Source organism: Morone saxatilis, unplaced genomic scaffold (genome assembly GCF_004916995.1).
Source record: "Morone saxatilis isolate NCDOM2014 unplaced genomic scaffold, NCSU_SB_2.0 Contig0, whole genome shotgun sequence".
In the NCBI taxonomy this organism is placed as follows: Eukaryota; Metazoa; Chordata; class Actinopteri; family Moronidae; genus Morone; species Morone saxatilis.
Window position 1 is genome coordinate 4,091,305 of NW_023339650.1, and position 14,249 is coordinate 4,105,553.

Below are 14,249 nucleotides of genomic sequence, written 5' to 3' on the forward strand. Positions count from 1 at the left end.
GGACCTGGCCTGATGGGACACCAGGAGGTTAGAAACACAAGGAGAGAGGAAGGCCGAGAGAGAGATGGAGACTGACTGACAGCAGAGTCGCACCGTGAAGGATGAGTGAAAGAAAGGACGAGTGGAGGAGGTGATAGGGTGTGAACTGGCAGAAGGTGTAAATCCAACATGGTGGGGTTTCATTTATGGTTTTTATTACAAACATATGCAAATAACAGAGAAAGACAACTGAAATTGTACATTTACCATATTTTTTTACTGCACAGCCCTTTGCAGCATTAAATCCCCCTCTCTCCCCACTCCTGTCTTTCTTCAGCTGATCCTATCATATAAAAGTAATAAATAGCCTCAAAAAAGAACCATTTTACACCTGAAAAAAATGTCTGGACACTAAGATCAAGCATAAGGGTAAGCCATCAGCATTGGTGATGAAAGCAAAGAAATCAGTCCATGCACTATTAAATTCTCTCCTCCAAGACTTTTGGAGCTAGCTATGGAGGCTCAAGACTAGTAGCCACCACTATTGTGGTTTGGCAAAATATAGAGGAAAAGGTACCAGTTCAGGGTATAAAGATATTTTAGTTGACAAACTTCTTTTTGTTTATTATTTAAACATATTTTTGCAGTTGGAGAACAATGGGAGCCACTGGAAAGGGGCTGAAGAGCCGTATGTGGCTCTGGAGATACAGGTTGCCTACCCCTGCTTTATACAACCCATGGCAACCCTAACACCATGGGTAATCTCCAACTTATCACCGTCCAATTATTATTATACCGAAGAGCTGATATCCTATTTTTATCTAAAGGCATATTATCGTGCCAGTATGATCGGGCGCAGTTCTTTGGCCTGGAGTCATCCTCCCCCTGAGTGTGTCGGCCCAGTCAGCGTGAAGCGAGGTCACAGTCAAACGTCGGCTCAGACTCCGAACATCTCTTAGATATTTTACTTCCCTGTCAAACCTTTAAAACTCCCCTACAGGCACAAAGTCAGCTCGCATTAGTCACACAGTGAAATATCATTTTGCCTCCGTCTGCTCCTCATTTCCCAGCAGGGGTCCTGAGAACAATGAGCTTTAGTTGTCAGAAACAGGACGATTGCTAACAATCCATGCTGTTGCTGTTATTACTCACTGTCCCTTTATTAGCTCCTGCTATTCTCTCAAGCAATACAAATACACCTCTATAAAACTGCGTGACAGGGAGGCATATTTCAGCCAGGTAACAAACCAGGTTCTGTGTAAATGTTCATGTGCACTGACAGGACGTAAGCCACCTCAGATTTGCTATTAAAGGCTCTGAAAGAGAAGCTGTTGTTGGGTGAGTCGTCTCAGACATATTCTATCCACCGCCAGCTGTATTTCTCCCTCAGAGAGAGACAGGTCTGCTTTAATGATAAAGGCTGAGGAACAGTCGTCTCATTGTTTCAGCAGAGCAGTCTGACTTTAGCCCCATTGTTTGAGCTGGAGACGATTCAGAGTAGATTTTTTGGAAAAAAAGGAGCCGAAGCGTGCTGCAGAAACAAGCAAAAACAGGCTGATGTCATGCACAATTCAGGCTGTAATGCGGTTAGTGTCGAAAATGGCACATTATCTCAAATGACCGCAATCATTTAGAGCTAGTTTGTGGAGCTCGGTTTGGTTTTTGCTGCGTATTTAAATGGAGAGACAGGTGTGTTTTACTGGGATCAATAAAGCAGGTTCCCCGCTGACGACCTAGAGTGTGTGTGTGGTTCTAAAAGATGACACCTGAGGCCGACACATGCTGTTTTTTGCCACTGAAGCGTTGAAAAGGTTTATAGTCTTGTAAGGGGGGATTTTCCTTTTTAGGCGGAATTTACAGTAAAATGAAATAAATATCATAAAAAAAATTAAGAAAATAATAAATAATAAGCCTTAAAAACATCACATTGGTTAAAATCTGTGACATGCAGAAACATCAGTGGTGAAAACCGAACTGAGAGTCAATAGCCTCATATTGTGCAATGAAAACTGCCATTTATCTGTGCTAGAACAAAGTACTTAAACAGGCGCAAGACGCTACATCATTTCATGTGGAAATTAAGCAATCTAATGGCAGCGAGGATAAATGAGTCCCCGGTGCGTTTCTTCTCGAGTTTGGCCCTCCAGAAAGTGGCATCAGCTCAAACTGCCCTCTGAGGAGAGCGATCCAGCGCCGATCAGTGGATGCCAGAGAATATCCACTCACTCCTGCTTGCCCAGCTTTCCATTTGCCTTTTTTTTAACCTTCATTATATTCATCTCCCTGTCCCTTTTATTTCATCCTACGTCTATCTTATTATTTTCTTTTTGATTCTCTTTCCATCTTTTTACGCAGCTCGCCGTCCCTTAAGCGGCTTCCTGCTGTGATTAATGTTCTTTTACCTGGAATAGGCTAACTAGAGACAGACACACAGACTCGCTGGTGGACATGGAAACATCACACACACAAAAAACCCAGTCTCATTTAGTTGCCAGGACAGGTCCGCGGGGTTGTCTTCCTGGCGTTGGACACAGTGGTCATCTGTAAGACTCAGTCCAACAGTGGAAGTCCTGCGGAGGCTTCGCTCCAGATGACAGAATATAGTCCCGCTGCTGAACAGTTCCCTCCACAGGCCAACAAACCTCCTGCCCTCCCTGAGCCGTCTCCTCGTCTCAGCCCATCCTCTTCCTGTCTTCTCCGAGACACGGGCTGATAAAACCATCACACCCTCCTCACGAAAGACAATAGAGAGTGAGATGGCGTGGGTTGGTTTTTTGTAAGGTGGATACATGCAAGACAGCCGGGGGAAAAAAAAAAAAGCAGACAGGGCTTTTGCTGAGTGTCACAGCGAGTGAGTGTTTATATTTAGCTGCGCAGCTAATCCATTATGAAGCGGAAAACCACCAGAAACATTCTGAAGTAACTCCTGGCTGGAAGGAGCGTCTCTAAAAATTGAGCCGTTTAGGAGTTTTGAACTTTAACGAGGCTGTGTTTATGTGCGTACACATTGCATGCACACACTCTGCTTCATGCTGCCTGTTTGTGGGCGTGGGAGCATGTGTGTGTATGTGTGTGTGTTTGAGTTTCTGTGCATGAATGTGCATTTGTGTGTATTTATAATTGTGTGTTTGGCAAAGGGGTTCACTATAAAACCATATCTGTCCAGAAATCTAAAGTTGAGTGTTCCCAGTAAAAACATAAGGCTAAATCAGTGCAGCCACTTTAGCCCTGCCGGTGCACTGAGGCCAGGATCGGCCAGGGCCCACACAGCTGAAACCAGAAAGCCTCAGGGGGACCACCGCGGAGAGATACCTGGGTTCTCAGAATACTCTATCTATGAATACAGGAGCCCCAGATAGGCAATGTTTACCCCCAACCTGATAGAAAATATGTTATTTGGCTCTTCCTCACAGTTAGCACGTGGTTTTAATCTTTACACTGGACAGCTGATTTGCATATTGTGTTGGAAACTCTTCGTCCCCCTCGAGGACCCCTGTCAAAGCCTCCATGTCAGCGCGCAACGATTTTATGCAGCTCCCTCGTCTTGTGCCAATAGGGTATGCATTCTCTTTTAATGTTTGTATCATTACTTACAGTGCAAAACAAACAGATTTAGGCATCACAGCTAACCCTAGCCCGTTTACTAGCTCATTAATTCACCCATCATTTAACAGCCATTGTCTCCAGGCCTCCTTAAGCGTGGGATTCTGTCAGTTACCACAAAATCCACACATTAGAGGTGTATCAATAGTGAGCAGGACAGACTGCCAAATCATCATGGCTGTATTACCACACCCTGCCTAAATAATGTTAGCATATCAATGACAACTGAGCAAAAAGCAAGACTAGAAGAAAAGTAAAGAGTTGATTGGCTGCTCCGTAACCTTCAACTTTGATCTCAAGGAGGATATCAAATCATTCCAAATCAACATGCTGAAGTTGGAGTCATTGGTATGAAAGTAGAGTTCCTTTTAAGATTTTATTTAAGTAAAGTATAAAGTCATCAGAATCATTGTTTGAGTTTGAATCCGCCACTGACTCCACCACTTCAGGTACACTTGAAACTGTAAGATTATTGCCTCCAGAGCACCACTCTGCGCCATGTCCATTACAGCCACCTCAGCAGATTGTGCAGCAGGTTCACACGGTCGGAGCTCTCAGCTCTGAAAGCGAAACAGCGTTACCGCAAGCTGCATTTCCCCAATGCATATATAAAATCCAGAATGGCACTAATGTATGTTTTACACGTCTGTCTTTTGGAAATGATGGTTATGTTTTGTCCCCTGCTTATTTTGAGGATCTTTTATTTTCTTTGTGAATTGGATAACCGTGTGTATTCGGTGGAGGAAATGATGAAAATTCCTTGAGGTCAGGTTGTTGTACGGAGAGGTTTTAGTACGTGGTCTGTGCCCGGGTTCATGTGTGTGCACCATGTCTCTGTGAGGTTAGAACGGGCTCCGTACAGGCCACTTTATGTTTATTTGCGTGTTCAAGGCTGTGTAATTTGTGTTTATCTCCCCTTTTGTTTACTGTGGCCGGTGTTTTCTCTGTGCAGCAGATAGTTTGGCCTTTGCTTTGCACATATATCTCTGCTTCTTGTCTTTTTCACCTCCGTCTTCTTCTCTCTGTTCTCACGTATACTGCAGGAGGAGGACTTTCAGGAGATGGTGACAACGGCCCAGACGATGGAGACTCAATACGGCCATCTGTTTGAGAAGGTCATAGTCAACGATGACCTCTCGGCCGCCTTCAGCGAGCTGCGGTTGGCGCTAAAGAAAGTGGAGATGGAGACTCAGTGGGTTCCAGTCAGCTGGACTCACTCCTGAGATCCAGACAGACTGTAAAAGAGGAAAAGGGAAGGGCTTTGACAAAAATATGCAGGTTTTTATCTTTCTATGTCTGCTGTGGCTGGTGTTGGGGGGGTAACGGGAATAAAACAAGACAGCGCCAGACGGCTGTGTCGCCATACCTGAGCTGCCCGGAGCTAAAAATAAGCTTTTTACGTGGGATCAGGTTGGATTTAGACTTCAGCTGTGGTCTGGATGTGGATCACCAGGTCTGACCAGATCTGACAGGGTTGAGGCTAAGGGAGCCCATCCAGAATATGAGCCTTGGACATTGATCTGGGTCTCAGTCTGGGTCACACAACCATAGCTTGAGCTCTTTGGTCCAAACCAGAATGTGGAACGAGCCTGGACCATCACAGCACCAGCAGTCCTGCCAGCACATCAGCAACCGCGCCAACCAGGACTCTGTCTTTAGTGTGTTTATAACATTAGACCATTAGAAACCAAAGGGATTGACATATTTCTTCTTGGTGGACAACTTATATGCATATGTCTGTAAAAGAACACAACCTCTGAGGGGAAAAGGGGGAGAAAAGAAAACATATTTGCCTTCTGTCTTACTATAAATCTGTGCTTCTATAATGCTTCCATGACTGTTACTCCAAACAAAACACTGTCAGGTACACTCTCAAGAAAGGACAGTAATTGTAATTTTATTTAAGAGAAATTAATATATTTTTTAATGTCCTCCAGTCGTTATTTTGAATACCTTTTATAAACATATCTCCACTTTTAAAGCAACCTGATCTCAACTGTAGCCCCCTCTCTGACAGCCCTTTTACACAGGAGGCGTCTCTTCTTTCAGTCAACTGTTTTGATTTCATCACCCTAGTCCAGTTTTCCCCATGCAAAGCATAGAGAGCCATTTTATTTAGGTGTTATATATTCCATTTAGGAGCGTTCTGAAAAGCCACCCTTCATGTGAAGGTGCCCAGCATAACAGCTTTGCCATTTAAAGTCCCAGAACTGGACACTTTTGGCTGTCTGCTAGAAGAAAATGTTCACAATTGTGTTTTATTAGGGTGGAGTCTTTATTTTTATTCACATAAAAATGGCTTCAGCAAGGCTGCTAATAGAGGGTCCACAGCACACTTCCAGGAGTTTAACTCAGAGAAATGCTAAGTAGCCGCTCCTGACTTTATGAGCATTAGAAGTTTATTGCTAATTTGAGTCTCCCATTCCCAGTCTAACTTACTCATTTTTTACTCAGTGCTTTTCTTTTTTTAAGCTTCTATCATAGAGATACTTAACCTTAAGTTCTGGTACATTGATTCTCAGAGCAACTACTCATTACTCCTGGCTGTATAATTATCATTAACGATGTTACAGCTCTCGTAGATCCTTGGTTCTTTGCTGCTAATGTAGTGAAAGCCTGATGAAGAGCAACAATTTACACTTTAAAGGAATAGGTTGCCCTCTCATTTGCTTTCTTTCTTTCATCGACACCACTTTCATGTCTGCGTATTATGTATGGACGTAGAGCCAAGAGGTGATTAGCTTAGCCTAGCATAAAGACTGGAAACGAGGAGCTGTTAGCAGCTAGCCTGGCTCTGTCAAAAGTTTAAAAATAAACTAGCACCACAAAAGTCTTGGTTTTATTCATTTGCCAGAGCCAGAGTAGTCGTTTCCACCCGGAATGCTAAGCTACGCTAAATACCTTCTGGCTCCAGCTTCATAATTAACGTACAGACATGAGACTGGTATCAGCCTTCTCGTTTAACGCTTGGCAAGAAAGCCAATAATATTTCCCACAATTTTAAACTATTCCTGTAACTGTTTTCTTACCTTTGAACAATTGGCCACCATACTGTACAAATCCTGTTTGAATTTTTCTCATACACTAGCTGTATGTCCAACTCAGGTTGCATTGCCCAGATGTTTTCAAGTTCATTTCTCTTACCATTTCCACCTACTATGATATTTATGTATTTGATTTCTGTCCATTTTTAAAAAGTGTAATATAAGTGTTTATGCTCTTCAGTAATGATAACAAACAAAGGGACTTTAACACCCCTCACCCCTTTACATTGTCCCAGGTTTTTTATTCATTTTAGTGTCACATTAAGTTCCCTTTTTATATATTATTTTACTTGTTCACCTCTCCATATGTTACCCCTCTGCCATCTGTTTTATTGATCAGAATCAGATTTGTACAGTCTCCAGAAAATATTTTTAATTTCTTGCTGTAAATGAAATGCTGTTTATGAGGCAAGTTGTATGAATTCACATTATTCTTGATAACTGCTACATTTTATATTAAAGAAAACCCAACTAAACTTGTATTTCCAAGGTATTAAATTAATTCATGTCTTCAACTGGGCAAAGACCGAGAGCAGTGATGTGTGAGGTGGAACGGTATGAGAAAAATATTCCAGTGTTTCTGGGATTTGTGCCCTTGCGTGCCATTTACATCTATCTTTGTTCGGTTTTGAGAAAAATATTCCAGCAACATCTTTCAGCTGCCCCATAGGAGTTCGCTCCAGAGTGCACAGTTGTGTAAACAGACCTTTCATCTTGTAAATGACAGCGCTAGAGAGCAGTAAATGTCAATCACTGGCTGTTTTTCTCACCTATGGACCATTACAGCTGAATTTGATTTTGACAGTATCAGAGTACTTTTCCCCACTCTGCAATCACCTTTAATTTAAATTGTTATTTGGCTTCCTAGTGGCTCAGTCGGCGTGCGTCTGACAATCTGACTCGTCAAATGAAGATGAAAAGTCCAAAAAATAAACTTAAAAAACTATATTCTTAAAAAAATAACAATCTGTCACTGCAGATTTTCACACAACTTGTGTATTCTTGTAATTGTATTCAGAAACTATTTGTCATCATCTCAAGTGCACTTGTCTTTAGCCAAGTTTCCAAGAAATTTAAACGAATTTCCAGAAAATCTGAAAAAGAAAATGCAAATGAATGTGTGTTTCCGACCACTGCTGTAATTCAAATAAACAGTCAAATATTCAGATAAACAGTCGGTGGCGCTAATTCTCCAGTCTTGCACAATTTCAGAGGAAGAAGTGGCAATGAGATGCATGTACCATCTAAAAGCAACGCCAGTCAAACCTTCAAATGAACAAAACAAATGTGGTATGTTTTTTTTTTTGTCTGGAGTTTCACTGATTCAGGTATTGCGGTTTCAGAGCCGTACTCCAATCCCAGTCCACACAGATCGGACTGTTTTTATCTCGCTGCTCACTCAGTGGAACCCGAAGATCACACCGTCATATACATTATTACCATTAATTCTCTGAGTCCTGTTTCCATTTTTGCACTTTGTTGCATTTTTCTTTGCACATAAAATTAGGTGTACGAGTACAAGCTCCTAAAAGACATGATTGGTTGGATCAAGGTTGAAGAATGGGGCCGGAATCCAGTGACTGCTGAAACCACCAGAGCAGTGCAGCCCAATTAAACCTCAGTGTCCTGCTCCAGCTGTCTGCCAAATTACTAACTCAGATGTCACCGGACCTTTGAAAACAGGGGGAGTCAGTGGGGGTGGTAAAAGGGGGCTCTTGAGAAGTCCAGCCTCCAACAAGCAACCCACTGGAGGATTCCACAGGCCTCTGCTTGATGAAGTTCCAGAAAATTCCCCCACCGGTCCAAATCAGGTCACCTAACTTTCGCATGCTCTTTTCCACAAGGCTCACTTTGATGGCTGTGTGGAGCAGGCGAGGGGCGGTGGGGGGGGGGGTTNNGGGGGGGGGGGGGGGGGTTACAGTCGAGGCGAATAAGGACGCAGTGAGGTTGAGGAGGAGGTCGCAGGGAAGGTCAGGAGTAGGTAATGGCACTCACTCAGGCCGAAGGGCGGAACCCGTTACCCCACGTCGTCCTCGCTCTTCAATTCTTTCTGTCACTCTGTTTGTCTTCTTAATTAGGATAACAGTGACGGGGGAGGCTCAAAGGCAGTCGGCTTTACGTACAGGAACAGGGCTTCGGCCCATCAGGCCCTCTGAGCTAAGGCTGAGTGAGTGAGTGAGAGAGTGAGTAGGTGAGAGAGCGAGGTTTTCCCCTCCCAAAAGCCATCAAGCTCAATGACCCATGTTTAACACAAGACAAATGCCACCCTGCGTTGCCCTGGGTAGTCCAGCAACTACAAGCAAGTGCTTGGACAAGGACATTCTGGCATAGACATTCTGAAGGCTCTAAGTGAGTGTAAATTGACCCCATTTCCTCTCACGTCGTAATGCCAAAGGCGGACCAAAGATCTCATGAACAAAGGTGTCTCCGTCTCAGACTTGAAGGAGCCAGAGCAGCTGGTTTTGAGTCTTTCCTCTTAAGTTCTACCCACTATACTCAAGTTCATGTCTTCATTCACCTACTATCTCATCCTCCATGTGTTTATTTGGCTCGGCCTGAATAGAGGTGTTGAGCATGTCGAGCTATGTTTTGATAGCTCTCCAGTTGCCCTGAAGGGGAGTGACGCTCCCCGCACTCCCAAGACCTTTCTCTGTGACAAACGATGAGCGCCTGATTTAGTGTCATCAAAGCAGTGACGGACATGCTGTTTTGCTTCTCAGTTCCTTGACGTGTCATCAGCCTGCGCCTTAAGGAGCCCACGCCATTGCCGGAGTGATGGGAGTGTTGCATCAGCCTGGATGCTGCGCTTTATTCGCTTTTAAATGAGGACGACAGAAACACATGTTCGCAGATTAGGTTTCCCCTGACATGGATAACGAAGGGCCAGGAATCGGCCCCATATGCCAAGGTACTTTAGATGAGTGATGATGTAATACTGAAAAATACTACGTGTGTACATTTGGGTCTGTGTATATGATCAAGAAACGGAACAGTTAAATGGCATTGCCCTGTAAGTAGTAGCAAAGAAACGGACGGTTCCATAAATCTTAATATAGTTGTATAAAAGTCTGCCTGCAGCCCCTTACTGATTTAAGATAACAAATCTCTCTCCCTCTTTATTCATCTTTCTCCGCCATCCCTTGAAAAGTGAGCTGCCGTGTGAGTAAAGGCCAAGCGATGGCTTCCCCAGCTCAGACATGAACACTGGCGCTCACCAAATCAAAGACCTGCTCTCCGTCTATTCCCCTCTCGCTCCGACGACTGTAATAGTTTAACAGAACACGTTAGGGATCTGAGAATTTATAGCACGTTAAGTCCAGCTTTTATCTCAGATCCCGGAGATTAATGTTGCACTGCAGTAAGGTCCCATGAATCGCTCGCTTTCTTGCCCTTTTGATGTATTTATTTTCACGTCCATAAATCCATGCATTAACTGAACCCATTGTTAAGCAGATGAGGGCCAGTGCCAGACGAGCAGGGCAGAGGCAGGAGGAGAAGTGGGCCGAGCAAAGAGGGATTAAGTTGTGGAAAAGTCAGAAAGCCCGTCCTGTCCTGGACCCACCGACATGTCATACAGGTTCCTACAACGTCCCCCTGACGCATTTCGGAAACCATTAAAGCGAAATGTTATATACGCTGCAATCATTTTGATTTACTGCGTTAAAATTACAACGTCAGGGCCAATATCCTGAACGGGGCTCAATGTGATAAGTCCTGCCTTTGTAACAAGACAAATTGTTCATCATAAGCATCAGAGGAGGGTAAGAAGGAGGGGGACTCGGGCTCCTGCTGAGACATCTCATCTTTTTCATAAGTGCTTGAATGAGCCTTTTCTTTCTCAGTCTCCCGCTTCTCGTTCTCCAGCGTTCCGCTATCCTGCCTTTGCCCAGCCTTTCATGTGGTGACTCAGTCCATCACCATGGCTTTACCGTAGGAGCCAGCCAGAGATGCCGCTCTGTTTTCCTCATCCATGGGTGAATGCTGTGTAGACTAATGGGGCTTCAGGCCAGGAGCTTCTGCCCACCCTGTCTCCTCGGCCTAATTAGCCTTACCATTACCTCATGTCTGTAGACAAAGGTCTACAGGGCATGTTACCTTGAGCTGTATTTCTCAATTACAGGGCTTTAGGAACCGGAGGGTGGGGAGCGTGAAGTGAACAGGGGATGCCCTTCATTCCTCCCTGGCCTGAGAACGCTTCTCACCCTGATGAGAATGTGTGGAAATCATAACAACACGTTCGGTCTAATAGCCGTAGCGCAGTTGGTCATTAGGCAGGGTGGCGTATGTATACACTGCCTGCTGGGGCTGCGCAGGTTAACTCCACTCTGTGTGTGTGTGTGTGTTTGAAAATGAGACCAAGGGGTAAAAGTTCATCTAGAGGGTCCTCTACGCTGAAAATTCCTCTGACACATGTGGAGCTAAAGCAGGGTACAGGGGCCGAGGTTGCACAAAGGCAGTGACTATGTTAGAGGAGTTCGGAGCTGTCCACCTGTATTTTCTTAAACTTTCTGCGCAGCCTTCCCCTGAGTCTTGTTGGCCTCTATCGAAGGAGTTTTAATTACACGGACTCTGAACTGTCATCTTTTAAGTTAGCACTGTGGAGGTCAGGACCTTCCTTGTGTGTGCTACAAATTAGCCTCAACACTGCCATGATTTCCCCTAGTTAGCGAGAGAGGCAAAAAATGTCCCTCGCCTTCCAAATGTGTCTGCTTTCATTGCAATGAAGCATTCTTTTAATAGTCTGTATTATCCTGATAGGTTTCCAGCAGCGCTGTCATTTCAACAACTTCGTGCAACTTTGCAAAACCCAATACATGCAAATGTAAGTAGCAAAACAGTGTTTCTCCATCTTCCAAACCATACAGCACTCGAATGGAATGCAGCAGTGCGTCCAGCTGGGGTATGAGAGCCCAGCAGCAGTAGCCATGCTGACCCTGTGTAATGACGGTAAGTGGATTACAAGGAGGCCCTGGTCACTGGTCATTAATATTGAGTCCGCTAGAGTTACCTCCATGTGGCAGCAGCTACACCACAGGGACTGAGCCCAGGACCTCCAAGATACCTGAGAAGCCCGATGCTGTGTGCAGGGCCTCGTGAAGATCAAGAGAGATCGGAGAGGATCAGTTTTGGTTTTGGATGAACAGTTGATTATTAAATAGTGTAGCGCTGCGTGTGATGGCCTCACCACTGTCAGCTTTATGTTTCATTAGATTTTTGGCATTTCCAAATCATATCATAGCTTAAGCTTTCCTTAAACAACGGTCCACTGAGGCAGTCACACTGACTTAGAATAGTTAGATTATCTGGCACAATCAATTCATGATCATTGGATTTGCTCACACGGTCTGATTCAATTTTTAACTGGCTAGCACTCGCATGTTCCCAGGTGACTATTGTGTTAGCCGTTAGCTCACAAGCTACAGAACCCTGTTCGGAGCCGGTTCCCTAATGTTCAGAACACAACAGGGGCTGGGGGGGGGGGGTGGTTAGCAGCGCGCGTGTTGGCGCAGGCGCTGAGCTGACACGTCCAGGGTCTAGTATGTGAGGAAATTAGTTATATATTGCTTTGCTTGGTTAGCCACCTAGCAAGTTAGTGGTAACCTTGGTAACAAGGTAGATAACGTTGGAGACGTTGTACAGACTAAATGTTATGTTATGTATTGATGTATTTATTATCCTTATTATTGATTATTACCCGAGTTACAATTACTCTAAAGGAATGAAAACAGAAGGGTTTTTGTTGTTTGCTTGCTATTTCACAAAATATTATACCATGACAAACATGAATCATGAAACTTTAAATATATATTTTAATAACACTAATACACAAGCAAATGTACATGGTATTATAACAATACATTTTCTTATCATCGTATCAGTATAGTACTGCAGCATAGCACCTATACATTATGCTATGCTAATGGATACCCATCAGTGTTATAAATGAAATTTTTTTGTGATTTACTCCATATTTAATATCTGCAGGTGTGCAGCCTTCATGGCTTTTGCACTTTATTGTCAAATATATCATGGAGTACATGCATGATCCTGAGGATTTGGAGGACATATGTGAGCTAATAGGAGGAAAATGTTGGATTCCTCAGAGAAATGTGAAGACATTCGTTTGATTTCCCAGTCTAAGTGTAATTTCACAAGGCTGCACATCATCACATTGGGAGTCTCTGCATTTAAGAAAACAGAGCTGGGAGCACGTTTAACGAGCCGTGTTCATGAATGTAACAAGCAATCCCATGAAACCCCAGAGGTTGATGGAATGTATATCTTTTCGTTGATGTGAGTTCCCGCCGCACGCAAAGTCCTTGTAACAGACATGTAGACGTCACGTTGTTATGGCCATGTTCTGAGAAACATGGTGACATGTTAGGAGCTGTTGGCATCCCTGTATCAACACCGTGCGTGGCTGACAGGGGCTCAACCTTGATCTTGACATTCACAGATGTACGCATCTCTCGGCTTATTCCCACAGCCTAAAAGCCAAGACCTGGCCCCTGAACCTTCTCACTCCACACAGCATGTTGTGACACATTGTCATCTTTTTTTTTTGGATGGCTAGGTAAAGGAAGACCGCACACACTTACTGTGCACTGTTTGTGTTCCTAATCAAGCACTCCCACTGCCTTTATGGCCCGCCCGCCCACCTGGGAGGTATGATGGGAACTCACGTGATCAAGGCAAGGTCGAAAAACAAACAAAATCAAGGCGGAAATCATTAAAAGGAGACCAAATGAGAGAGCGGAGAAACTCTCTTCTTAGCAAAGGAAGAATAACAAGAAGCAGCGTGATTTTGTAATGGGTCATGTCCCTTTATGAGGTGACGTAATTTCCAATAAAGAGCCATAGGTCCAGTGAGGAAGCCAGTATATTATGTGTTGAGCAGACAGGAGTCTGGGCTACCAGGCCCTGTCCCGGCCAGACCTTGTGGACGGAGGACAGATCTGTGAAAAGGTCTGTTCCACACAACACGTTAAACTGTCAAAGCGGTCGTGACTCACATGAAAGAAACCATGTGACAGGGCCTTAAAACAAACAAACCATAAAGTGGTTCACCTCTGCCAGCTAATAACAGTTAGTTTTACACTCAAGAGTGATGACTTTCAGAACTCTGAGGTGTTTTTCAGGAAATGCAGCATGAGGTCAAAGTGGTACCTGACAAGCGAGGCGTCAAAAAAAGAAAGAGATGCTTAGGGCCTTGTTAGTCAAAATCCAGAGGCGGGAGAGCAGAAGGGAGTTCTTCCCAGCAGTCCACTTGAGCCTGTGTGTCATGTGTTAGCAGGTGTTGATGGCGGGGAGTGGGGCTGCAGCGGCCTGGGGAGCAGTTGAGTTTTTGGCTGCAGACAACTAGGCCCTAATGAGTGATGCTCCACAGGGGCCGGTGCACAGCTACAGCCAGAGGTTGAGAGAATGGTAGCGCCCCTTTAACTGAAGCCATCTGAAAGGAGGAAATGCCCACAGTCCAAAGTCTGGCTGCCTGGCACTCTGACCACTCTGCAGCCCTCCAGAGAGGCTCCTGCCGCGAGGCCGAACCCAACCCCCCCTTCAGTCTCACACGCAGGCCACAGACAGACTGATTAGTCCTCAGAGCTTTGTGATTAGACTGCACTG

The 14,249-nt window shown here is 44.5% G+C and overlaps 2 protein-coding genes across 2 annotated transcripts in view; both read left to right on the forward strand.

Moving 5' to 3' along the window:
* Positions 1 to 7,102, forward strand: part of mpp7a (membrane protein, palmitoylated 7a (MAGUK p55 subfamily member 7)) — a 136,836-nt gene extending 129,734 nt beyond the window's left edge. Inside the window, exon 17 of the mRNA XM_035655306.1 lies at positions 4,626 to 7,102. Coding sequence (XP_035511199.1) covers positions 4,626 to 4,805 — 180 coding nt within the window. The 3' untranslated portion in view covers positions 4,806 to 7,102. The remainder of the gene's footprint in view (positions 1 to 4,625) is intronic.
* Positions 7,103 to 9,439: 2,337 nt separating this feature from the next.
* armc4 (armadillo repeat containing 4) overlaps positions 9,440 to 14,249 on the forward strand; it is a 53,435-nt gene continuing 48,625 nt past the window's right edge. Inside the window, exons 1-2 of the mRNA XM_035654933.1 lie at positions 9,440 to 9,534; positions 11,385 to 11,448. Coding sequence (XP_035510826.1) covers positions 9,495 to 9,534; positions 11,385 to 11,448 — 104 coding nt within the window. The 5' untranslated portion in view covers positions 9,440 to 9,494. The remainder of the gene's footprint in view (positions 9,535 to 11,384; positions 11,449 to 14,249) is intronic.